General features: G+C 38.7%; 2 protein-coding genes and 2 pseudogenes across 3 annotated transcripts; 1 reads left to right on the top strand and 3 right to left on the bottom strand.

Annotated features, from left to right (window-relative positions):
* The first annotated feature begins 6,213 nt into the window (after positions 1-6,213).
* Positions 6,214-7,940, top strand: LOC105174565 (RmlC-like cupins superfamily protein). The gene is made up of 2 exons (XM_011096712.3): positions 6,214-6,609; positions 7,619-7,940. Exons 1-2 carry the CDS (start codon positions 6,314-6,316, stop codon positions 7,821-7,823), a joined length of 501 nt encoding a protein of 166 aa, XP_011095014.1. The 5' UTR covers positions 6,214-6,313; the 3' UTR covers positions 7,824-7,940.
* Positions 7,941-8,586: 646 nt separating this feature from the next.
* LOC105174555 (ATP-dependent Clp protease) lies at positions 8,587-19,231 on the bottom strand. 2 transcript variants are annotated; one of them, XM_088877431.1, is made up of 15 exons: positions 17,885-19,231; positions 16,705-16,766; positions 15,850-15,938; positions 15,622-15,701; positions 13,631-13,681; positions 13,031-13,105; positions 12,860-12,937; positions 11,470-11,526; positions 10,307-10,377; positions 10,091-10,190; positions 9,870-9,974; positions 9,451-9,513; positions 9,218-9,340; positions 8,966-9,124; positions 8,587-8,907 (listed from the first exon to the last, which is right to left on the bottom strand). In XM_088877431.1, exons 1-15 carry the CDS (start codon positions 18,857-18,859, stop codon positions 8,872-8,874), a joined length of 2,124 nt encoding a protein of 707 aa, XP_088733557.1. In that variant the 5' UTR covers positions 18,860-19,231; the 3' UTR covers positions 8,587-8,871. The 2 variants fall into 2 exon arrangements, with proteins under 2 accessions (XP_088733557.1, XP_011095003.2); XM_011096701.3 differs by having other exon boundaries at positions 8,587-8,891; positions 17,885-19,228.
* A 6,467-nt stretch (positions 19,232-25,698) lies between these two features.
* Positions 25,699-26,370, bottom strand: LOC148788901 (uncharacterized; annotated as a pseudogene).
* A 109-nt stretch (positions 26,371-26,479) lies between these two features.
* LOC148788900 (uncharacterized) lies at positions 26,480-26,884 on the bottom strand (annotated as a pseudogene).
* Between the last annotated feature and the right edge of the window lie 514 nt (positions 26,885-27,398).

Genomic DNA, 27,398 nt, shown 5'->3' with positions numbered 1-27,398 from the left:
GGGACGCTCTTTTTTTCTCCCTTTCCCTTATTTTATTGTCCTAGATATACATGCTTACCACATTGAGGACAATGTGGAATTAAGTGGGGGGAGGGTGTTTTGATTGCTTTGATAGAAAACGAGTCTTGGTGAATTAATTATTTTGATTGATGCTTGCCACTCCTTCCATAATTGTTGAAGCAAATATTATTTTATCTTGTTCTCACACTAGCTTTATGATCAAAGACTTAGGCTAATCAAGTAATAATTTGGTAATGTGTGATAAGGATGTGCATCTAATGACTCCTGACAACTTACGGTTAAGAACTTATTTTTGCAAATGGTGATTTGATTTGAAAATTGAATGTGGAAAATTGGTGGACATAACCTACCTAGAGAGGAATTTTGAGCCTATACACTCATGAAAATCTACAATTTTTTCTTTTCTTGAGAGATAATGATTCATGATTTTGTCTTCCTAGAACTTGCTTTGAACCATATCGAGGCCACATCTTTATGCATACACTTGAAAATGATAAAGGCACTAGGATAAAAACCCCTTTAGCTTAAAAAGACCACCTACATACAAATCCCCTTAGTAAGCCCATTTGAGCCTTATAAGCCTTAATTCCTTGTTATGCAACCCTATGTATAAACAAACTCTACCGTCTTTTTATTATCCTTGTTTGGCCCTTCCAAGGACTAGTAGAGCGTCAAAGAACAAAGATGTATTCTAAGTATATGTTTTGACATTAAGTGGGGGGATATCTCAATTATTGTAAAGGACGTTTATGAGCTAACATGTCACATGACAATCTTGTTCTATGCCTTAATAGACAAAGAAAGAGAGAAAAGAAAAAAAAATACTTTAAAAAAAAAAGAAGATAAAAAAAAAGAGAAAAAAAAAGGAGAAGAAAAAGAAAATTCTCTATTCGAAAGAAAGGCATAGTTCAAGTCGAGGAAAGTGGGACATGAAAGAGCATGAGATAAATCAATTTTGAAAAGCTTGGATTCCTACATCTATTACTTGGTGCTCTAATTTAGTTCCTTGGATTTTCACCTCATTTTTCCTTATTCTTCCCACCCCCAAACCAAAGCCCCATTACAACCAAAATATAAGATCTCTTGATTCAAGTGTGTGCATATTTATAAGTGGTGGAGATTTTGGTGTATAATCAAGCCTATGGTGAAGCATTTTCATAACAAGCATTTGAGCGAAACACTCAACAACCAAAAACACTCGAGAGATTGGGAGATATGAGAGCATAGTCCACTTGTTTTCCATGCTTAGTTTTCATGAAGATCATCTAGTGAAAATTTGTTTAAAGCTTGCTGAGTTGTCTTTTATCATATGATGTACTATTCTTTGAACACTTAACTAGATTCTTGCTTGTTACTTTCGTCTGCGATCCATAAAGTTTGGAATGAATTTCTTCAACTATTTTATCTCTATTTCTTTGCATCGAGGACGAGCAAAGGGTTAAGTGGGGGGATATTTGATAGAATCGCATTTTGTACTTATTTCATATAATATTTTAGCCTATTTTGTGATCAAATACTCCTAATTAAATATTATTTTGCAGCATTAGGACAAAAAAATTGGAAAATGAAGAAAAGCACCAAAATGAAAATTCAAACAAGACTCAAACTCAAATTCTGGCAAAAGTTTGGAACTGCTTGGACTACCTCTGATGAAGGAAGAGTTTAACTAGGATTAGGATTTTATCTCTATAAGTCTTTTAGTTCAACTAGGAATCTACTTCTAATCCTAGTAGAACTAGGTATCTAGCTATTATAAATAGGTGATGTAATTCACTTTAAGAGACAACTTTGGAACTCTTCTATTTCTCTACGTTCTTATATTATTTTGCTTTTCATGCGTTCTTCCATGAGCATGTCTAGCTAAATCTCTCATTCCGGTTGAAGACTTGGTGAACGCTTAAATCTAACGGGTTGTGAGATCTAATTTATGCTTTCTACTTTTATTCATATTGGTATTTGTGTTGTACTCTGTGCTTTTATTACAAATAATCTGATTTATTGTCAAGAATATTTGCCTAGCCAATTGAACTTTCAAATCCGTAATTGTTTGTTTAGTTCGATAACTAGTGGTAACACAACATAATTGATTATGTAGAAGTTTTCGATTATGTTGTGGGGAATGCACAATCTAACTTAAATAAATCCTCGTAGAAATTTATTGGTTAGAATTGGGCCTTTCTAGTTCTTAATGCTGTCGGTAAATTAAATCTTGAGGACGTTCCCAAGGTTGTTTACTGATTAGGGATTTAGTCAACGGACGTTCCTTGACTATCCACAAGGTAAGGAAAGGTGAGGTCGTTAGGTCGTACCAATTGCCATAACCAATTTATCTATCATAAATAATTGTTATCTTTGCATCTATGATCAACCGTGGAATTAAGCGTGATCCTGTCTTTGACTGGAATACTCTTCTCTTATATTTATCTCTTCTAATTTTATTAGCTTTTTAGTTTTACTCTTTTTCACAATCAAAACTCTCCCTAATTATCTTCATTTTTGAAAGAATTAATTTAAAACCAATCTCTGTGGATTCAACCCTACTCACACATCTACAAAAGTGTTCGTAGGAATTATTTTTGGTGGATTCGACACCATCAGGATCGTACTTATAGAACGTTAAGCTCCTTATCTGATCGCCCTCCAGCCCCCCTCCACTTATTTTCGGGGCAGGCTTATACTTGGTCCACTCATTTCTAAAGGGCCAGACACCTCTAGGAGGTCGAACGAAAATGTAGCGATCTAACCAGGCTCCTACATTCGACTTCAGGGGGCTCAAATACCCGCAATCGGGCTTGGCCGAGAGATAGAAAAAACCTCGACTACCAGACCGCTTCGAAGTGGTGAAAGAATACAAACTCCAAAAATTGTCAAAACTGGGTTCTAAGCGTAGAAATCGCATCATTACCACGAAAAGAACGATGTGAGTGACAGAGTTGGGAGAGAGTTGCATAGGACATAGCCCCAACTTCTTCAAAATTGCGGCTACCGGAGGAGCCAAAGGAAATCGCAGCCCGGCATCAAGGTGTTTGATAGAAAAGGCACTAAATCCCTCAGGAGGGCGATGCATGTGATCGAAGAGCAGGGATGACAACATCAAAATTGGAGGGTGTATGGTATTTTTCCCTAATCTTATGGACAGGAGTTCTAACTTTGCTAACTACAGCTTCCCAAGGGTTCTTGGCAAGTCGGTCTTGGAACTTTGCAAGGACAGAAGGGCCAGCTTGTTCGTCATTGAGTTTTTCGGCAGGAAACTTCTTATTTCTCTTGGGGGAGGCAGAGTATGACCCATGAGAAGACCTAGACACCGACCCTGACCCTGACCCTGACGGTGAGCTAGACCCAGACCTAGAAGAAGACCCAGACCTAGAGGACTCAGATGCAGACTCAGACCTAGTCAAAGAGGACTCAGAGCCAGGTCGCGACTTAGAATTCGAGCTAGAGCGAGGAGGCATCGTACCTTAAAGCAGGATAGCTCTGGAAGCAGCAGATCGAATGCGAACTTGAAATCAGGAGTCCTGGTCGCTCGAAGTCTACGCGTGAGGTAGGTTGGGAGTTCAAACGGATGGCGTATTTATAGGAGGACTGCTTTGGAGAAATGCGCCGAAGATCAACCAAGGGGATTCCGCCACGTGTGGGCGATCAACGGACGCGACGGTTCGACTTCTTCAAAGGCAACGAACTTGCACTTTGAAAAAGTGAGGGAGTAATGATGGGTATATATATATCACCCTTGCAAAAAGACCGAAATGCCCTTCATTAGGGGCATTATAGTCATTTTCGCGATCAAGATCCGCGTGTTTTGTAGCGGGCAGGTCGCAGAGGACCCGACCCGGGTCGCACAGACTGATTGAAGACCCGGACAATGACGACCGTTCGATCAGAACGTGAACCAGCAGGATAAGGCCACGTGGCCCAGTCAACAGTGTCCAGCTATGTTCTATAAATAGACCCCGAAACGCCGTTATTAAGGTAACTGTTATGCATTAATTGAGATCGAACTTTGAGATCGCATACATTTCACTCGATCAACCTAACTTGAGCGTCGGAGGGTCATTGTCGGGGACGTGCCCGACGAGCTCACGGTTCGTGTTTTATTCTCAGGGGATCCAAAATCTGTTTCGGAAGAGTTAGTCGATCAGCGGTGAGATCATCTCAGGAGATCGAATAATTCGACCCGGATCAACAATATGATGGTTATTAAGCGCAACTAACTCCAATACATAAAGACTAGAGGTCTGTCCAGATTCAAAAAAATAAAGTAACGGTTACACGGTGATTCAAGCTCTCCATCAAAATAATAATGAATGATTATTTTTTCTATCAGGAAGAAAATAGAGAGACAGGAGATGAAAAATGAGCATTATTAATGTATATTGGTAAAAATTATTAAATTGCAAGGGTAAAAAAATAATTTAACATATATGAGGCACACATTAAACAAATGCAATTCACCACACCATATAACTTTCAACACTACTATAAATACCAAATATATTATTTTTTTAAGGAGGAGGACCATTCATTGATTTGACTATTTCTCTTGCTCCCTCGAAAATCGCACTTCACCTGGTGCGCGTTTGTGCCGTAGATAGAATTCTCAATTTTTATACCTTTATAAAAACCTCGACCACATCAATTATTTTTTTATTTTATGTTGTTTGTAATTGATCTAATTATTTCTAATCTTTCATTTTTTGTTATAGCATCACAAATCAAAACAAGATGTGCTTTGCTGCTTTTTTTTTTTTTTTTTGGGTAAAGTATTCTTTGTTGTTTATGAGAAATATTCCATATATTATAATCATATCTTTTAGGTGTAATATTATATTTTCGTTTTTGAGATTTAGTGTAATTATATATAAATTTCTATAATTTGAAAAGTTACATTTAGTACCTTTAAAATTTGCTTTCATTTAACAAATAAGTTCCTTCATTAGTCAAAATTTATTGAATTTATTGATATTAAAAAAAATGGATAAAAGTCCATATTTACCATAATTGACTTATTACTGATTTATTATAGATCACATAAATCTTTTTATGACCAAATTATTCTTTTATATTTTTACACATTAATGCATGTGGGGAGGTATATCTTTACTGTTATAAAAATAGTTTAGTCGGAAAAAGTTTGTATGTTGTATGATCTGTAATAAACCAATAATAAGTGAATTGAGAATAAATATCAATTTTTATTTAATTTTTTAGTTAATATTAGCAAATTCAGTAAATTTTTACTAATGAATGGACTTAGCTGTAAGAATCAGAGGACACCATAGAGATATTAAATATAATTTTTGAAACTATAGAAAATTTATATTAATAACACCAAATTTGAGAAGAATAGAGTGTAATTATCCTTACCTATTACAGATGAGCATTTGTTATTGTGGTAATGAATAAGGTTAATATTTCAAAATTTTGAGATTTGGCTCCAAATTATCCTTGTTAATATTATGACCACTGGTGTTTGAATATTCTAATTGTCTTGTTACTGTCAGTGGTAGATTGCTTTCTTACTAACCTTTTATGTTAAAACTTCTTTAATTTTTTTGTCTGTTATTCTTTAAATTAATTATTTTATTAATCTTTATTTTATATCTATCCCTTCTCAACTTTCCATTTGTCTCTCTTATTAACTTTCGATCTCTTTTTGTTGTTCCAATAATTTTTTATTTATTCAATTAATATATATGCTAAAATTTTTAAAAATTGAATCTTACGCACACATATGAATGTGCCTTATATACTATTTCTACTATTACTAGTGAAGCATCTACATATATAGTTATAAATTAGTAATTTTGTTGTACTAATAATCTTATTATTTATGTGATACTGTAATATTGGTGTTTGTAATGAAATTTAAGTGTAATGAAAAATATATACATAATTATTCTTTGCGAAAGGAAAAGATAAAATGTTACTTAAACTAGTGAGAAATTAAACTAATTGCCTTGTTCAATATCATTAATTCAAACTCAGATATTTGATTTCTGTTCATTGTTTATTTACCTCGGCTTCAATTTGCAAAAGGTGATGTAATGATTTATCAATACCTAGTGGTGGATATTATTGCCTCAACTTTTACCAAATCAAATTTGATGATTATTATTTTTTTTTATGAATAATTAAGGTGATGATTGGATGTATATATACATAGATTTGTCATATTGGTGGAGAGTAATAAGAGCAACAAGTTGTGGATTTTAGTGCTAGCACCTCATCTCCTTCTACCCACTAGTCAGTAGCCTTTGTTGGTGCCCAAAAAAAACAAGAAAATTCTATTGAAATGGCCACTTTTGGGATAACAGTAGGAGCTTCTTTTCCTCATCTGAACGGCTTTAAATCTGTAACCAAACACCCCGTTTGCTCAGTATCAAGAAAAGGTGCAACCGGGACAATCTTGGTCACTGGATCAGTAGGAAGCTACTCCAGCCGCCACCACCGCTACATCTACCGTCTCAGTTCTTCCAGTTCCAAAATAATGGCCTCCACAACAAAGGAAATAGAGAAATTGGGTATCAAGATCGTTAAAAGCCCTCCTGAATCTAAGCTTTCCGAGCTCGGTGTTCGCTCTTGGCCCAAGTATGTATCTGGGGCCCCTTGTCGTCTCTCATTTTTTCTTTCCCGTTTCTTGTTATGCATCCATTATGATACGTCAATCTGCCGCCTGTTCCTGCTCTGTTGTTCCAGACTTTAGAATTGCTTTTGTCAGGGTTATCCAAATTCATTTTTGATAATTCGCGTTCAATCCTCATGGTACTCAGGCACTTCATAGGAGTAACGGGTACACGCATGTCTGGCTTTACCAATTCTGATACAACTAAACTCTATCTTACCATTGTGACTGATTGAGTTCATTTTTCATATTTATCTTAAAAATGACGTAAAATGTTTCAAAGCACATCAATTTGAACAGAAGCAGTTCCATTCATGTGTTGGGCGTCCGGTTTGTGTAAACAAAGGCATCAGTACTACAGATTTCTCCCTCTAAAACACAAGTTACCTTTACTCGTTGAAAAGTCTGGCCCTTTGCCACACAGCTAATTTGGACAGTCGTCCAAGTTCGTTCTCCTTTGCATACTATATATCCCATCTCAAGAAGTTACAAAAGCCTCCTTATTACTTAAAAAAGAAATGCACACGATCATGTGTGTGGGACAAGTATCATGGTCACCAACTACAACAGATTGACTACATTGTCAAATTCAGTTGTAGGTAATCACGTCATATACTAAACTGTTTCTTCCTACTTAATTTAACAAAAGTTTTCTCTTTTGGTTGTTCTCTTTGCTGCCAATTCAAATTTAGAGATTCTTCCAGATGAACTGTGCTCCTAAGGAGTATTTTGATCTATACATTACCTTTCTTCTTATTCATGAATGCTTAAACATAATAACACGTGGGTGCAAAAATAGTCAATAGAAGCTTTGAGGGAGAAATTCTTAAACAATTTGAAGGGGCAAGGTCAGTAGAGCTTTAATAACAAGATTTATGAGGGCAAAAAATTAGTGAGGTGTGGTTTCGCTTTTCAAATGGCCTTATATTATATGGATTCTTGCTGGCTTTAATGATTCTTTATCTCTGAAAATAGGTGGGGATGCCCTCCAAGCAAGTTTCCTTGGACATACTCTTCCAAAGAGACATGCTACCTATTGGAAGGAAACGTTAAGGTCTACCCTGATGGATCTGATGAGGCAGTTCAAATTGTTGCGGGTGACTTGGTTGTCTTCCCCAAGGGAATGAGCTGCACTTGGGATGTTTCTGAAGCTGTCGATAAGCATTACAAATTTGATTGATCTGATGTCATCGTTGAGCCTTGTCTAATGCCAAGCACTGATATTTCTTGTTATGCCTAAATCACGATGATACTTAATATTTCTTTTTATGGCTGGATATCCCGATTTTGACCATCATTTTACTCTCATGCTCACTCTCCCTCGCTTGTGCGCTCACCTACAAACGTAACTGATTCCAAGTGGATTTAAGTAAAGGTATCACACATGCCTCGACTAGAAAAATTCATGAAAAATATATATGTACCGCAGTTGCAAAAAGAATTCCAACATTAGTTGGGTAAATTCAAAGGATGCAATGACAGCACTTATCCAGAAGTCACCCACTCCTGTAATTTGACGGTATAGCATCTGTTCCTGCAATTTATGATGGTTTCTTTTGTGTTAGATAGATCAGCTGGACTTCTACAATGATGCTTTAATTTATTTGTAACCCATGATAATCCATTGAGAGAGAACCTTCATCAAGTAGCTCATCCACGGCTTAAGACAAATCATTTAACTGAAATAAAAAATCATTACGTAATAATATTGTGTATTTATGTCTTACTTTTATGTCTTAATTTTTGAGCATTGTATGAAGCATTTGCATAATGTCATCCAATGATCATTCCTACACGCCAAGATTGACAACATTTATCATAGCAATACCGCAACTTTACACCATGCCTTCAATCTTTGCAGTTGCATCCATGTATTTTTGTTGACAAACAACTACAGCACTTCATTAGCTCAGAATTATTAACCCTCTTGTTACATGAGAATATTTTGGTGTTGTAATTGCCCGGATTAGGCACTAATTGTGAAAATTGTACCTTTCTTGAATCCTATACCTCTTATCGTCCACTCAAATTTTTCTTTTTTTGTTACAACTCAACTATCTTCTATGTATGCAGAGAAGGTGACGGCTACAAACTATAAATGAATAAGTTTTACAATACAATGAGATAGGCAGAAAAAACTATTTTACAAAGTTGGAACTACTTGTAATAAATGCTACATGCTCATTGCTCTTGATGTGACCTCCAATTCACCTTCCTGCAGCTCTGCTTCAGCTGCACCATTTTCTTCCTGGAGAATAAGATTCCTGTTTCAGTAGAAGCCAATTGAAACTCTAATCTACTATAATGTGCACTATATCATACCGCCTGATCTTTGAAGTTGGCCTCTGCAAGGTATCTCTCCAAAGCACCATCTCCACGAAGTATTTTCCCGCCACATCCAGGTTCATTTATTTTACCCACTGATTCATCGTCAATGACCACAGCATCTACTCTATCTTTTCCAGTCTTCGCATCTGGAATCTAAACAGGACAAAGTAATGGTTATGGCTAAAAGCTAGCACTAAAAAAATGTGATATAACCATAAACCTGATGTCCACAATAACTACATTTACCTCATACATAGCATCTGTTAGAAGATTTTCCAGTATGGCTCTTAATCCTCTAGCACCAGTATTTTTGGTCATTGCTTTATTGGAAATCAGTCGTAAGGCTTTTTCAGTGAAATGTAATTTTACCTGGAATTTTATGCATACTCAAACAAGTTAATTGGTTTAGTGTCAAGAATTCTCAATGGACCAAGGATACAAAGAGTACCAGCTTGCATGATGAAGCAAAAAAGGCTTACGTTATTCATCTTAAATAACTTCTTGTACTGCTTACCAAGAGCATTTTTTGGTTCCATCAGGACCTGTAGACGAAATGAGAGAAGAAAATAAATCGTAATGCATAACTTGGCAGAGAACTTCAGTCAAATGCATACCCACCAAGTAAAGGATATCTAACCTATCTTACATGCATTTATGTGTGTGTTAACAAAATGTAAACGAGTAATAAGATGGCAACAAAGAAAAAGTTTAGATATGTAGAGAAAGACGAAGAGCGAATAAGAAAATAACCAATCCTCATCCAAGACCATGTATCGCAATTCTCAGTAATATTTAAACAGTTGAGACATCCTAGCTGGGCAAAGTAAAATTAATCACCTGTCTGCATAAAATGAGATAAAAAGAGGGAAACTTAACTAGTAAAACAGTGTCATTATACCTGAACAAGTTGGTCTTCTGTAAGGGCTGACAAACTAACCAGAATAGGGAAGCGGCCAATAAATTCTGGTATGAGACCATAAGCTATAAGATCACTACTTTCAACCTGTAAAATATCAATTTTTCAGACATGAAATAAAGCTTAGAGCTAATTATAATTATTCTCTTTAATCCAGGATAGCAAATGATATAGCTTAGATATTCCGAGCTCCTTATTCTTACAGATTCAAGCAGAGATGATGTTACGGCAGCATCAATCACTCCACCTGCTCTCATGTTAGCGCGTACAGGAGCTCCAAACCCAATTGATGAATCCTGCCGTCTGGTAAAACATAGTCACATTTCATTGTTAAGATCATTTAAGTTAAAAGTAACAAGCAATAGTACAATTTGAGAGAGCATCCAGATGAGGAGGAGATAGTGCACATGGAAAATCACCTCTCAGAAATAGTTTTCTCTAAATCAACAAATGCTCCTCCACATATAAAAAGGATGTCTTTAGTATCTATCTGGAGAAAACATAGAAAGATAACTAATTATATGCTTAGTAAAGAGCGATGGTCACAATTATAAAGGAATAATCTATCACAAGCCACAATAGAAAGGGGAGAACAGTATTACCAACAGAAATAAGACATTAAAAACAAGTGTGACAAAGAATCCTAACATGAATGTCACCATCTTTTCTACCATTGCAATTTTTATTTCATTAATAAATTTTACATTTAACAGTCCAGTATATCTATGAGACTGGCCAACCATCACTCATCTAGTCCATATAATCTAGTAACCAACAATACATGCAAGAGAAAGTGTGATCAAGAAACTTCAAAATTCACCTGATAGGAATTTTAAGACTTCAAAGCTGATATGGGGCACATGAATGACACTTTTTTTCTTACCCTTCTGGTTACTATTTCTTTATGACTTTCTCCACTCCACAATTAGAATCTATGAGAATGACGTCGAATTACCAATTAAACAAAAATCTCATACTAAGCCATACTGAAAACTTGCTCTTGGTAACGAAAAACAAGTTTCGGAAATGAAGTGCAGAACAAAATTATGAATTCAAATTGAGCGCCTGACTTGGAAGACCATAGTGTTGAACTTTTGGTGATTGATTTTGTATAGTCTCCCAAACCAAGTTGTACGTTCCATGACCGATGAGTATAGGATAAGTGTTATTGAAACCTCAAGATCAAACTCCACCAGAAAAAAACTAGTAGGTTCTTAAATGTTCCTAGTCCCTCTTCCTCGTGATTCATCCATCAAGATTTGTTGGGCATTCAAAATATCTTGCCTTTATACTGTTGTCTTCATATTTCCTATTCACTTAGTAAATATAGGAGAAAGAGGAAGGGATCGACTAACAGCTCTGTATTTCCCTTCCTCAATTTTCCTTTTCCTGCTCTTGTTTATTTTTGCTTGAATAAACATACTTCTTTCATGTTTTGAAAAATATGTGATCCATGCACAGATTAGATAGTACATATGCTGTAATTGTTACTTCAAACATTAATGATACAAATGAAAAGAAGATTCAGTATGGGAGCTGACAAGAAATTTGAACAAACAGAAGACAATTAGGACCATAATACCTGAATATTATCGCCCCGAGGGTGCTTCCTAGCCCCTTTTTCGGGAACATTTACTATCTGGCATAAACAAATGGGTGTGAGAGTATGACATTTGCTTAAAATATCTGCAGGCAATGGCATCAATTACAAAAGTGTGGCACTTGTTTGTGATATGCAGATAACTTATCAAACTAGTGAAACCAGTAGCCAGTGGCTAGATAAACCAATAAAGCTGCTCACTGGCAGATAATAGGTTTCTACTCTACTGGAGAGAGGTTCACAGCAGCACACTTTTCCAGTTTGTTACTTTGTCTCAAATTCTGGAGGCTTTCATGAGAGGCAGATAGACGCTGGGAGAGAGATAAAAGCGAACAAATGCAGAAGAGCATAGTTCACAAGAAAGGGGACAAATTGTCCTCACAAACTTTGAAATTATAATTTCAATCAAGGGGATTTCATGACAAAGTTGTTGCTAATAAAGATTTTACAAGAAACAAAAAGCATTGACTATTGACCAGGCAGAAAGACAATCTCCAGAATATTGATGAGGAAGAGCCCAATATGGAGAGAAAAAGCAATTCATCACCTCATTGTCTTTTTCCCAGAACCCCCCCCCCCCCCCCAATACACAAAATTCTGCCCAATCTCTCTACATGTCCCAAGGGAGGCCCACAAATAAACCTAGTGTCTTGTACAACAAAAAGTCAACTTATGGGACTTTCTAAATAATACAATTTTAGTCAAGTAGTATTCCCCGAGGACATGTGCCTTCCAGATACACAAAAATAGAAAACATAGTTTACTAAGTTGTTTTTTTACCATGATTCTATATGATGCCAAACTTTTATATTGGAACTTGCATGTACAAGGACTAGGTATTTTGAATGATCGCCTCACCTAAAAGTTGAAATATGAAAGGGAAAGAAATTTAACAATTAAGGTCCCCAACACACCCACTAAGGTAAAAAGATGCTGATACTCTTAATGAGGCAATGACTCACACTAAGTCGTAAATGGTTGTGGTGGTGGGACTACAAGTCAGGACGTTCCTTGCTCCCTTTGATCATAAAATGAATGTGTATGCTTTTTCAGTCCCTAACATGGGAAGGCCCTGTGTTATGAAGCAATTTATCGACTACCAGTTACACCATTCTAAAGATTGTCCGTAAGAGCCTTATAAATTTATCCAAGCTTTTGTAGCGTATATAAATAGATGAGACGTAGAGAACTCTACACAAACGGAAGACCTAGCCATTCATGAGCAGCCTAGTTCATGTGCACCCTAAAAGTCATTTAGTAACAGAAACAAAATGTAATTTCTTGTGGAGGTGGTCACATGTTGTCATGCACAGATGAAACACATATAATTCACCCAAAGAAAATCAATCTTGACAAGAGCACTATAACTTACAGTCCCTTCCAGCATTTTCAACAGAGCCTGCTGAACACCCTCACCAGAGACATCTCTGCTGATATTCAAGCTCTCAGCCTTAACACCAAACAAACAGAAATTACTGTAAACTAGAACGACATACAAAAATTTCATCAAATCTCCAAGGAATAGTACAGGAAAGACGAGAACCTTCTTCGTTATCTTATCAACTTCATCTATGTACACCATCCCTTGTTGTGCAGCTTGCACATTAAATTCAGCAACCTTGAAGCAAATTGAAAATTGACATAGTAAGTTTAATTCATACACTAATGTAAGACAAAACTGAAACTGCCATTTTCCGGCAAAAACATAAACTTAACCACATGCAGTGACTGCCAACTTGCGAGTCCATGTCAAATGTTACACTTGGTAAAAAGACCACTAGAGTAACATAGCATCATGATGAACCCTGAATGCAAAGGCATCCAAAATGCAGAGTAATGGAGAATTTCATACTTACAACATAAACTCAACTATTCACGATTCACAATTTAAATTTTCGGGGACTATTTGTAATCCTGAATTCTATTTGCATCAGAATTCAGAAATCTCTTCACCTTCACAAACTGATTAATATAATTACAGCATATTTTCAGCCTAGGTACGTTGAACCACTTTTAACTTCTTTAAGTTGTGAATCTTGACACATGCAGGCCTGATTGGTCGATTAGTCTTTTTTCATAGCTTCCGTAGAATTTCAATATAACAATTCAGATGAAGCATTTAAAGAAGAAATAATAAGCATACGGTGAGTAATTTGTACAATATTGATTCAACATCTTCACCGACGTAACCAGCCTGCAAATACACAAACTTCATTTTAGATATGCTGAAGAGAATGAGAAAAAAGTAACAAACAACAGAGGGGAGTTAGAACTGAAAAGAAAAGGTTTTCATGTTCTACATTAATGATGCTAGACTCATGTTCCGTTAGGCAGCTAGCCAGACAGCTAGAACTACAAATATTGGATAATACAACATTTTTATTGACCATTTCCCATTGTGCCTTCAAATCTAGAAATAGAAAACGGAAATTTGGTTCCACTTCTATTAGTAGCACAACATCTGCATGCTAAGATCCATCCTTTCTCGGGTGATCTAAGCTGGCAAACTATCAGGGCTTACAATTCCTCATTAGAAAACTTTAGCCAATAGCTCATTCACTTGTCTCCTAAGTGCAGCATGCTCAGTATGAGTAGTTAGGGGAAGTTACTAGATCAATTGCACATTGTTTAACAAGCATTAGAGGAAGGTTATTGGGCAATTCCTAAGGCACAGACTCCACTAACTCAGCAAGGACACTCCAAACTTCTAGAAGTTGCTCATTATCTCCTCTTACTATGCAAGTCGTTGTCACAGCCAAACTTTTGTCTTGGATAACATTTTGTTAAACCAAGTCTGCAAGCTTTGCGTTGCCATGGGACCCTGTGGTATTTCTAATATTTCAACGCAAATTTTGTTTTTCATGGCAAGGTTTTCTGTGGTATGAGAAGATATTGGCATTTAATTTGGATTTAGGGTCCTTCATGCAGAAGCTTAATGATGCAAAGAAGTATTCTATGTTGATGATGAATTAGACGCTGTAATGCACATTCTCCAGCGTTATTGCAACAATTTGTTAGTCATTTCGAGGGTGCTTAGAGAATGAAGCACTGAAATACTTTAATTCTTAACATAGTTTGAAAATTCAACATGCTAACTGAAGTATTATCTTCAACAGAACATCTTCACTTTGTAAAAATGGTCCCACATTAGATAATAAAGTATTTTATATTGGGTGATGCCTCCCTCTCCGAAATATTTCTTTACTACAATTGACTTTCAGGGGATAATATAGGTTAAGGAACTATGCTGATTCAGAGGGGGGAGGGAACTATACTGATTTGCTAGTCAGATTTAAGGGGAAACATAATGTTTGAATTTTGTATTCACAAACTATGCTAGCCACAGTCTCCATGATCATGTAATCACACTACAGTCTTCTTCTTTTGAGATAGCATAAAGGCTCATACACAGGCAGCATGTAGTAAAGATGAAGACTATTTGCTGAAGACAACACAAATTTTCAGTTGATTTTTTGTTTCTTCTGAAATTCAAGGAAGGTTATTTAGTTGTAACTCGCCTGTACAAGCTTTCCGATAGATCTAGATTGGAAGATTCATTTTGGAGTTAAAATGACTACATAATACCTATTACTAAATCTAACCACAGAAATCCAAGTCCTAAAGTAATAGTCAATACCTTTCTCCACATCAAGGTCATTTCAAATTACCTCGGTAACCACTCTAGACGTTACCATTGATATATGTCTATTTTTGCGATATTCAAATGTCAATGCTGATGCTGAGTCCTCCATCAAGTGTCTTCAAGAGAGACTTTAGAAGGCCTCAGCGAGATTTTAAGTTGACTCAAGAGATTCCAAGGTTATTTTTTCTTAGATTATCTTTTATGTTAAGACTCTGCAGCATTTATTGGACGACCTTAATATCCAAGTAAAGAAATCCTGCATGAGCAACAACCACTATAGACGTGATTAACAAGGGCAAACAACTTAACCAACAAAGTCTATTCAATGTAACCCACCTAATAAAACCTAATATGCGATCCATAGGAAAATTTCAGATATTAGGGCCGGCACATAAATGCATCTACATTTTTCAACCCCATCCCCTTCTCCAGGGCCTATCACATGCAGTTTTATATTACAATTGATTGAAAGTGAAAACATAATCACTTACCTGTGTCAAAGTAGTTGCATCAGCAATCACAAAAGGTACATTGACAAAACGAGCAAGAGTTTTTGCAAGTAGCGTTTTCCCTATTTATATGCAATAAACAGTTCAAAAACCTATTTGAGATATTTAAGCCACAAGCATAGAAGACGCTCATGTAGTAAAGATAGCGAAGCCAGCTCAATTTGAACCGACAAACAGGAGAAATATAAGCTTGAAACATGTCAATCATACCTGAGCCAGTTGGACCCATCAAAAGCACATTGCTCTTTTCCAAGTCTACATTGTCGTCGTCATCTAATGTGGATGGTTCAACTTCCGACCTAGCATACACAAACAGAAATTTAGACCATAAAATGAGTAATATGGAACTAGAAGATATTCAACTGCCCACATGAAACATCACAACAAGATCAATAGTAATGCTTTTGTTCCCCTTTCATTCTTGGAGGTCAGCCATGATAAAATTCTCAGTGATTTACAGAAAATGAAGAGAGAGTTCGGTGATGCTAATGCTGACACTAGATTGCACTGTCTTAGAGTTGTCCCAGAGCAAGGGTCGTCTCTGGCATAAAGAATCTGGAACTGTATGGAAAGTTGCTGAATCCTCCTTTCTACAAGTCTGAATCTTAATTTCGTGCCTTCCAAACTCATTCCTTGGTATTTCCTATGTGCAGGCATTATGAAACTTAACTCGCACAGTTTGCTGAAGAAAACCCCAGACCAGCAACCATAGGTGGACTTAGAGAGATGATTTAAGGCATTTATTTTGGGGAATTGCGGAAGGATAATAGTACGCGAGCTTAGAATCAGAAGAAATAGTCATTGAATAGATTCTCAACTGTTAATCTGATGCAGAGTTCGAACACATTGAGGCAATTGCATAACTGCCTGGCAGGCTTGCAAGTATTGGGATGAATCATGACCAAAGTCTTGTGATACTGGAGCTTCGACCTCAAGAAATCAAGAGTCTAATTTAGCAGAGACAGCAGGAGTTGCCTTATTGAGGTATCAAGTTTGTTTTTCCTTTTCTACTATGTACCAAAATAATGCATGAATAGATAAGCAGAAAGGCAATGTGTCGCTAACCCTTTATGCAAGGAGGCATGATAAATCCTTTTGTAGTGGTTGTACACGGCCACTGAGAGCACCTGCCAACATTAACAGTAAACAAAATATGAAATCAGGTCATTTTGAAACAAAGATGACCACAAATTTATTGCGAAAATGCTTTTTGTAAAACTAATTGTGAGAAACAGACATTCACTGCATGGATCCGAGAAACAAGGTTACATAAACATTCACTCATGGAAACGACCACATGGATCCTTGAAAAAAAAATTACATAAACAGTATGCAACAGCTAGCTGCGATGACCTATGATTAAGCTCAAACAATTTGGGAATCAGTTTACATGGATTACTTCTGATAATCATGGTTCAAAGTGGCGGGCATTATTCGACATCAGTCACAGCATATTATCGTACGATACGAATATATATTCCACATCAGTAATATTACAATGTTATAAAATTTTCAAAAAAATAGTTAAAATTAAAAAACAAATTAAATATCACAAATTACAATAATATTACACGCCAAGTTTTTTGTCATATCAAACATTGATAAAATTAATCACAGAAGCGCTTAAAAAAATTAAACATAAAATATTACTTGTCAAGCTAATGTCAAGTATGACCTTTTTAAGGGTTGTACAGGCACTTCAAGAATCATAGCTTAGATTAATATTCAACCAATTAGAAAAAAATATTACCCTTATAACATAATTTCACAGATGTAATACAGATTAATTCCATAAATATCACATTTACTTGATAAAAATGCAGTAGAGAGAAAGAGGAGATAAAACATTATTACACTTGCAAAGATTATGCTTGACAAAGATTATGTAAATTTAGGAGCATGAACCACAATAAGATATGAGGAAGTTCACAAATCCATAAAAGAGTAAACACCACTCATAAATTTATATAGTCATCTCAACCATCACATTATATTGGCACCGATAATGTCCAATATTATCGGTGATATAATTGGATAATACCAATCTGGTCATGTATCGGCCGTATCCGATTTGAACCAGATAATTCCGAAATGCTGGATCTGGGACAAAGAGTTATTGTTTAGTTATGTATACAAATGAGGATACACACTGGTAACGTTCAAGCTCATAAAGCAACATGCAAAACCATATATAACATCAAGTTTTGATGATAGGAGGGAAAAAGGAAAAAAGTAAAGGATCAACCTTTTTTGCACGTTCCTGGCCAATAACAAATTTGTCAAGTCTTTTGCAGATCTCCTTTGGAATGGGTAAATTTTTACCAAGATTAGACCCACCCCAGGTGCTCTTCTCTCCATTGTTAACACCACTACGAGTGCCATTGCCACCTGATGCTCTAATAACATTGACGCCTGGGGCAAAAGGTGGACCAGGTGGGGTATGCACCGCAATCCCATTTCCTGATGGAGGCGGATGTGGAGGCCAGTTCTCTGGTGGCTCACCGCCATATGACCTCAAGGTCTCCCAGAAGGAGGGCCGAAGCCTCTTCCCATAGTCTTGCGGATCAGTTGATTTCTTCTCAGAACCAGAATTCCTGCTTTTCACCCTGCCAATCTCAATGAAACTTCCCTGCAGAGGGGACATCTTGAAGGGCCTGAAGTAATAGGCCGTCTTACAATTGGGGCAAAGATTTACTGCCTGGAAAGCGTTCCCTACTCCTCCTCCACTACCACCATCACCACCACCTCCATCTTTGATGAAGTTACTATTGCTCTCATGGATAGTGTTAGTAGAAGAGTTATTGCTCTTGTTATTGCTATTATGACTGATGATGTTATTATTGGGAACAGTGGGAAGAACAGGCGTATCGCCATCGAGTACATCGAAATTGGGATTGGGGGAGGAGGGAGGAATGAGGTGGTGCGGGCGGTTGGTGAAGAGGAGATCCATTTGCTTGGAGCAACGAGGGCAATTGGCCTCCGCCCTAATTCTCCGAGTAGTGTGGTGCTGCTCATTGCCGCTGCCACCGTGGTCCCACTTGTATCTCTCCTGCACTCCAATCAAAGACTCCCTCCGCTTCACATAACACCCCACGTGCAAGCAATTCACCAAGCCCCGGTTTTGGAGGTGAGCGTGGTTCCACCTCCACCAACCTTTACCTTTCTTCGATGCCTCCAATGCTACCTCTCTTAATTTTCTCCATCTCCAAACTCCCGACATAATTATTCCTGTAAATTCCTATTCTAACGCTCCTTTATCGAGGAAAACAAATTGCGCCGTCGGTTAGTTAACTGTTTGAAGCAAAATTCAGATGCGTGTAGATGGATGGATTTCTTATTTTGTTATCCAAGGTAGTAAAAAATCAGAAAATTTAGTACAAGAAGGTGCGTGCTTGAATGTGTTTAGCGCAACGCGAGCCAATCCCCTCTAATCTAATCTAACCTTTATATGCAAGAAAGCGAGTATTGGGGAGGCCGGAGAAAAAGGAAGAAACGAACACTGGAGAAGATAAAGTACGACAGTATTTTCAGGAGAACCAAAGCCCAGATTAGTAGATCAGTTCCGATTAACTGATGAAATTTTAATATTTTAATTGTAAATACTTCTCTACCCTCGTTTAGAAATCTGTAGATCTAAATACTAAACAGATGAATGATTTGGATTTCATCATCAATATCTATATACAGTTCATATTTATTTGATATAAAAATATTTTAATACATAATACAAAATATATAATTTTTCTAAAGAACTTGTATATCTATTTATTTATATATAAGAATATATTAATATTATATGTAAGGCATAAATGTATTTTTTTGTCCATAACTTGGATTATTTGGCGTTTTCGTCTATTAACTTTCTAGGAAGTATGTTACCCATGCATCTTTTTATTTTTTGAGATTTCAATCCTATTTTTTTACTGGCGTTCACTATTCTCGTAGAAAAAATACATGTTATGGACTTTTTAAAATTTGGAACATTATTCCTATTGCTCATTTTGATCAGCATTTTTGTTCTCTAAGTTTCTAAGGTAGCATTTTCGTCATGAATTTATTTTTAAACTTTTACAATTCCAGTAATTTTTCTCACTGAGTTCACCCTTTTCGGCGAAGAAAAGGATTAAAATCGCAAAAATAAAAAAGATGTAGGATCAAAATGCTATCCTAAAAAGTTAAAAGACGAAAACACCAAATGACCTAATACATGACAAAAAATGCATTTAACCGTATACTTAACATATTACTATTAGTAATAGCTATAATGTCAAGGCTGCTGCTAAAGTACCAATTGTGGTCCAACGCTTCCCGTATATTTTTCCAACCCCATACATATGAAACAACGACGTTCCGAGGTGCGATGGTGTGAAATGAGGTCATTTTGGTTCCGTGTAGTGGTGCCCGTTTGGTATGAAGAGGAGTAAAAAATGTGGAATTTTACTAAAAAAACGAGACTTTCTAGTTTATTTGTTATTTTTTCCTCATTTAATTTTTTTTTATTCTAGCAACGTTTTCAAAATTTCATTTAAGGATCTTTATTTCTTTTTCAAATTCTAGTTTAGGATTTAGGGGTTTAAGGTTCAGGTTTTTTAACTATAATCAAGGAATTATCGGGATTCCCATCCCATCTAAATAAAATGAACAAGCATGTACATAGAGTTTTGTACAATATGCAAAAATTCCTACACTAATTAATCCCACATTGGGTGACAAAAGTTGGGCTAAATAAAAAAAGCTCACAGAAAATAAAGTTGTCCATGAAGCTTACAAAATAGCCCTTGCAGCTCAAGGTGATTGGCCCAGCAGATCGACTCACCGTAGTGGGTGGCCCAGAAAGGCCCAGTGTGGGTGGCCTAGTGAGACCCAAAGTTGAAGTGTCCGTCGTGGGTCTATGTTGGTGAGCTCATGCAGAGTGGGCCGACAGCCATTGGTTTCATGTAGACGAATTTAAAGGCACCAACAAATTCGAGAGCCTCTCTTCTCCCTTATTTCTCTCCTTCTCTTAAGACAAATACTTCTCCAGATTATCAATTTAATCTGGGCTTCCGATGAATATTGGAGTACGTTGATGAATCTGCAAAAGATAAACAATGATTTGAATCATTAACTGCAACACATGCTTCAAGAATGTATGACTTGTGTGATTTGTACTGTATTTGCTCATCACACACATCTTTATTTTATCTATCTTCATTTGACACTTTCGTTTTATCTAGTTATTTCTTTTTGAAAATTCCAGAATGTAAATCACATGAAGAGTATGTTATTTACCTGCTCAGGCTTGATATCTAGTATTCTTCTGCATCCATCAGTGGCTTTTCCCCTGGCTTGCTCTATCAAATTGTGACGCCCCAAATATTATAATACATAATTGTAGGATTAATTGATAAATTTTCGTGAAATTTAGTTAATTAGCCACTAAATTATGGGTCATAATGGAATATAATAACACTTGAATGAATTAAATTGGAGTTCGTTATAATATTTTGGGACAATTTTTATTAATTAAGAAAATTAGGAAGGACGTAAATGGTATTTTGAGAAAAATTTAATTAAATAAATAAAATAATAATAATAATAATAATATATATAAAATATATATTACTAATAATATATATATAAGTAACATATATATATATATATATATATATGAAAGCAAAAAAAAAAAAAAAAAAGGAAAGGAAAGGGTTTGGGGGTGGGCCCTCACCCACCGCCCCACCCCCTACATATATATATAAGTGAGCCAAAACATTCCAATTGGATTTATCAAATTGCAATTTATGTGCCTCTTCGAATATTGGCAGCGAGGTAAGTTTCCATTTTAATTTTTAATAATTTATATAATTATATTATTTAATTATTTTATTTATTAAATATTGATTATATTAAGCGATGTACCAATTGATTATATCATCGTACTCAATACGCTGCATAATAGTGGCCCCACAAATTTGGATTTGAAAGTCTTCAAGGCGCGGTTTGAGAAGATCTAATTCAATTCATGCCCTTGCCTTGGAGAGCTTGGACTGATTGAGTGTCGCATCGTCGATCTGCAGAGGAGTTCCAATCATGCTCGCCACCGTGAATAGAACTTCCTTGCAGAACAGATGTGCTGGCAGCTCCGGGAAACTAACCCACACCGGTACAATTGATGACTCCTTAGACGGTGTGAAGGTAGGAGTCCACTTGAAAACGCGCATTGGGTACCCCTGGATATACCAAATACGCCGCAGCCACAAGCGAGTATAATCTGATTCACAGGATAGGGAAATTAAGAAATACCTGTTGTTCAGCATACTAACCGTGAATTTGTTTTTGATGCCAGTTCCCTCCATCAGTTTGTGCAGCATGCTGTACGAAGGTGCTCCATGCGAAAATTTTTCAACAAGCGCGAATCTGAATGGAGCTGCTAAGACCTCGGTCTCAGCATCTGTGAACAACAATTTTGGACCTTGATCGTCCGTCAAAATTACACCGATGGCGGGTTGTGGCGAGTCCGCAAGAAAGTATTTATGAGGTGACGTTTTTGCAATTTTCGAGGCTCTCGATGGCGCAACAACTTCAGCGAACGTTTTTCTCGGAAAGTTCAGCGTCGGAATCGAGGAAGGCGGTTGCTGAAGCTGCTCGGTTCACTGAGTTGACCGAGTTGACCCGGTCAAAGGAGGGGTTGACCGAGTCAACTCAGTCAACAGCTCAGGTTGACTGTTGCCGTCGGCCGGAGGTGGAGTTTCAGGTGTGGCTCCGGTGGCTGAGACAGAGCGGATGGGTGGATGCGCCATGATGAGGCGAGGCGAACGGTGGTGGTCCGCCGGCGAATGGAGGCGTGACGGCGGCGCTACGGCGGTCCGAAGGGCGGCGGTGGCGGAAACGGGAGAATTGCAAGATCTTCTCGTACCGGTGATGAAATTTGACGAGATAGGTCTCAAAAGATTCGCAGTGAGGAGAGGAAGCGGACGGTGGCGGTCCGCGATCGTGGGTCGGCTCACCGGCGATGAATCGACGGAAAAACGAGGCGGCGGTCTTGGACTTAGCCCATCGTCTACAATGGATTAAACCTGAAATTGCTTGAGGGGAAAGCTTCTAGGCATCAAGGCGAGTCGATCGGTGTATGGAACGACCGGCAACTCGCTGGGAAACGGCTGAATTTTTAGAGAGAAGGAGACGGCGAAACTGGGCGATTTGGGCGATTCAGGCAACTTTGGAGGGCGCGTACGGGGGCGTCCGGTGGCCGTTCAGTGTGAGACCACCATGGTTGTGACGGTCTTCCAACGGCACATCTGGTGGTGGTGCGCGTGTGGTGCTACGCGCCGGTGAATATTTCCGGCGATCGGCCGGCGGCGGCGCGGCGGTGACGCCGCGGTGGAGGAAGAGGTGGACTGTCTATTGGTGGTGGTGGTGAGGCTGAAAGGTTGGTGGTGGAAGATTTAGTGTGTTAAATCTCACACACTTGTAGTGAGAAGTTGGTTTAGGGTTTAGGATTTTTTTTTTTTAAGTCAGAACACCCGAAGGTGGGGGATGCTTATCGGGGTCCCCATCCCATCTTCATTAAAAATAAAGCACAGTCAGAATTGCAACATTGATGCAACAAAAGATAAATGGAGGAGTACTACTCCTTTACATTGTGATACGACATCAGGTTTTTTGTTTCTTCCATTTTTTCTTGATTCTATCTATCTTAATTCTTGGACCGCACGAGCCACTCCTCTGTTTCATAACTCGGATTTTCTCCTCCGTGTTCCTGACTAGGTACTCCGATATCTCGTCTACGCAAAATTGATTCCTAGGCAGTCTGGCCGGAGAGGCCAGTTCCTGTAGCAGCTGCTCTGCCGAATCTGCAGGGTTGCAATTGGTCAAGCAAGGTGGGTCGCAGATCTTCAAAGGCGTGGCATCAATAACCAAAGTTTCCCACTTGTATCCAATTTCCTTCAGCCATTTTATTTTCCGAATTCTCCTCACCCATATTTCCATCATCGTCGGTAGTGTTAGCGACATTCACAGAAATAATGTTATCATGCACAACCACGTGGTTCTCACCTACAACAAGATTATCGGCAGGCTCGTGTGCTGAGCAGTGAGCATTATCAATATGCAGTTCGTTTTCCACATTCGAGTCACAGTTAACATTCGACATCTCGATTTCAGCAATATCATTACCATGTTTACCACTATCAACATCATCATTAGAGGGATTAGTAGGGTACCTGCTTGATTCACCTCTCTCAAATGATTTGGTTGTCTCAGTCCCAACCTGTTCCTTTGTTACCCGTTCGACCTCTTCAGCAACCTTCTTTCCTTTTATTTTCTCAGCGACAGCCCGATTGCTCGGCTTCCGGGGGGGTAGTTTGGGAGTATCGCCTTCCGTATAGCAGTCTGAGTCTCGATGCCCAACATGTTTGCACAACGAGCAGTAGTGTGGGATATCCTCGTAGTCAATACGCTGCACAATAGTGGCCCCACAAATCTGGATTAGAAAGTGTTCAAGGCGCGGTTTGAGAAGATCCAATTCAATGCATGCCCTTGCCTTGGAGTGCTTGGACTGATTGAGTGTCGCATCGTCGATCTGCAGAGGAGTTCCAATCATGTTCGCCACCGTGAATAGAACTTCCTTGCGGAACAGATGTTCTGGCAGCTCCGGGAAACTAACCCACATCGGTACAATTGATGACTCCTTAGATGGTGTGAAAGTAGGAGTCCACTTGAAAACGCGCATTGGGTACCCCTGGATATACCAAATACGCCGCAGCCACAAGCGAGTATAATCTGATTCACAGGATAGGGAAATTAAGACATGCCTGTTGTTCAGCATACTAACCGTGAATTTGTTTTTGATGCCAATTCCCGCCATCAGTTTGTGCAGCATGCTGTACGAAGGTGTCCCATACGAAAATTTTCTAACGAGCGCGAATCTGAATGGAGCTGCTAAGACCTCGGTCTCGGCATCTGTGAACAGCAATTTTGGACCTTGATCGTCCGTCAAAATTGTACCGATAGCGGGTTGTGGTGAGTCCGCAAGAAAGTATTTGTGAGGTGCCGTTTTTGCAGTTTTCATAGCCCGCGATGGCGCAACAACTTCAGCGAATGATTTTTTCGGAAGGTTCGGCGGCGGGATCGAGGAAGCCAGCGGCTGAAAATGTTGTGTTGACTGAGTTGACCGATTTGACTCGGTTAAAGGATGGAGAGTTGACCGAGTCAACTCGGTCAACAGTTCCTGTTGACCGTCGCCGTCAGCCGGAGGAATGTCGCCGGTGGCCGATTCTGACCGGACAGGGGGCTGCGCCTTCTCGAGGCGAGGCCAATGGTGGTGCTCCGCCAGCAAAACGGCGACGGACGACGGCGTAATGGCGGCGCGAAGGTTGACGTTGGCGGAAGGAGGAGGAGCGTTCGATCTCTTCACTCCGGTGATGAAATTGGACGAGACGTGTCTCAATCGACTCGCAAAGAGGAGGGGAGTCGAGTGCTGGTGGTCCGCGACCGTGGGTCGCCTTGACGGCGACGAATCGGCGGCGGAAGTGAGCGGCGGTGGAGGTACAAGCCCATCATCGTGCGTGCATGAAACCTTAAATTGTTTGAGGGGAATTTTAGTACTCATCGAGGCGATCAAGATGGTATATGGCACGGCTGGTAACTCGTCGGGAAACGGCCGGAATTTTAGAGAGAAGTCGCCGGAGAAATTTGGACGAAAATGGCGCGATTTCAGCAGCTTCGGCGGGCGCATGCGGCGGAATTCGGTGGCCGTTCAGTGCGAAACCAGCATGGTTCTGACGGGTTTTCAGAGCCGCATCCAATGGTGGTGTGCGTGTGTCTTCACGCGCCGGAGGAATTTTCCGGCGACCGGCCGGTGGCGGCGCGGGGGCGACGCCGCGGTGGAGGAGGAGGTGGGCTGGCTGTTGGTGGTGGTGGTGAGACTAAAAGAGTGGTGGTTTGGTGGTGGTTGGTGGTGGTTGGTGGTGGAAGGTTTAGTGTGTTAAATCTCACACACTTTTAGTGAGAAGTTGAGAGAATTTGCCAGTTTAGGGTTTAGGATTTTTTTTTTATTTATCAAAGATTAATGTAAAGATCTTGATTAAGTAATCCTTCGTATAAATATCTTAAATAAATTTGTGTATAAAATTGGTACTTCAACTACAAACCTGTTTACAAAAGATAAACTTGCGAATGAATGAAGGAAATAACTCAAAACCCCCTTCTGTATCATAACAGGTCATTTGTTCCATTTTTATCATGTGAACTGGAACATGTCGAGTACATCTACAGCCTCAGTGCATATTCATTCCCTTAACAGCATGCAACTCAACAACTTGAAGACTAAAAATCACTTCTTCCGTGGTGGATCCCTACTCAGTCCATGTTTCTTTAGAGTTTGGATGTAATTTCTCATGAGAGAAAACTTATTGCTACCAAGATGATAGAAGTAATCCCACGTAAAAATCCCTCACCCCATAGTTCCCCACAGGTTCTGCTGACATGATTCCCACATGACGCCTCCCAGATATAACCTTTTCACCTCTGGTTGATCTAATCTTACTGTCGACTGCTGGGCTATATATCATCAAGTATTCAGCGGGCAGATTATAAGCACTGTCGTTGTCAAATTCCACCTCTATAGTTTTGGGAGCGTGAAGAGAAAACTTGGTGAGGCGAGGGCACTCCGCAACCGTCTTCACGCTTCGAATCACGCTGTCAACTGTCCTCTTCATCTTGCCTCGCTCAGCGAGTGTGGGACGGGGCACAATTTGGTTTAAGGTTTAGGGTTTAGGGTTTAGGGCTTTTTTTGTGTTAAACAACTTGATTCATTGGAAGAAGGATGTCATTAAGAATACTACTACACATATTCAACCTCTTTTTATGTGAAGGTGGCCTAGAAAAGAGTACTCAATTCCTGAAATTCATCATATTTGCCAAGTTTTCTCTGAACAAGGACTCCAAGAGTTTCTCCAACTGAGGAACGATCAAGAAAACATTAAGTTAAGGTTTGAGTGTTGTCCTCCGTTGGCAAGCTCCGGTGGAGGATTAGATACAGCCACCCAACATGATAGCTTCAATCTCCTCCTGAGACACGGGAGTTCTTTTTGGCTGATCGGAAGCCTTTCCTCCAACAGACGTGCTGGACGGAGACCTTGAGAAAAAATTTCGAACAAGATTGTCGTTTTCAGATGTTTCTTGGTGATGGGATGTTGTACCAGAGGCTTTCGCCCGCCTATCAGGAAACTTGATGCGTGGTCTTCATCGCCTGCCCTCCGCCCATTTCTCTAAAATTTGTCAAACCAAACGAAATGATCCTTCGGTTTAAGGTTTAGGGTTTAGGGTTTTTTTTTTAAGGAAACCAGAGGAATACTACTCCAAAACATTGTGAAACAGAAAATAAGTTAAAAGTTTCTAAGTGGTTGTAGTGATCCAATGCGTGCAACGATGTCTGTATTTTCGTGGCGGTGTTGGAGAAGCAAAGTACTGTTCTCTTTCCTCGATGTCAGCCGGATTACTGTTCAGCGAGCAAACTGGATCCTGGATCTTCACCGGCCGTGGGCTACCCGGGTTGACATCATCGTCTTCCCCTTCTGATTCATCAGTTTCATCCCATTCCTCTAGTGGTGGAGTAATCATTCCAAAAAGTTTCAGATTTTTGAACAGTTTAGAGGCCTGCGGAGGGGTAACCCGTTTCTTCCTTATTTGGATTTCCACCCCCCTAATCGGAGGATACACAGCACTAACAACCAGATTAGGCAAATTAGTCTCCATAATATTTTCCACAGAACTAACAA

Source organism: Sesamum indicum, linkage group LG2 (assembly GCF_026168435.1).
Source record: "Sesamum indicum cultivar Baizhima isolate 11 linkage group LG2, ASM2616843v1, whole genome shotgun sequence".
Taxonomy (NCBI): domain Eukaryota; kingdom Viridiplantae; phylum Streptophyta; class Magnoliopsida; order Lamiales; family Pedaliaceae; genus Sesamum; species Sesamum indicum.
The sequence above is the reverse complement of the archived record's forward strand: the minus strand, read 5'-3'. Positions and strand labels throughout refer to the sequence as shown.

What these genes read in the sequence shown, in the direction of transcription:
- LOC105174555 (XM_011096701.3), bottom strand. Translation starts at nt 18,859, where the DNA reads ATGTCGGGAGTTTGGAGATGGAGAAAATTAAGAGAGGTAGCATTGGAG. An exon ending in ATGCAACTACTTTGACACAG is followed by an intron (nt 13,682 to 15,621) that starts GTAAGTGATTAT and finishes GTGTATTTGCAG; the next exon opens with GCTGGTTACGTCGGTGAAGA. An exon ending in AGTTATTTAAGATGAATAAC is followed by an intron (nt 9,341 to 9,450) that starts GTAAGCCTTTTT and finishes ATAAAATTCCAG; the next exon opens with GTAAAATTACATTTCACTGA.
- LOC105174565 (XM_011096712.3), top strand. Translation starts at nt 6,314, where the DNA reads ATGGCCACTTTTGGGATAACAGTAGGAGCTTCTTTTCCTCATCTGAAC. An exon ending in GGTGTTCGCTCTTGGCCCAA is followed by an intron (nt 6,610 to 7,618) that starts GTATGTATCTGG and finishes CTCTGAAAATAG; the next exon opens with GTGGGGATGCCCTCCAAGCA.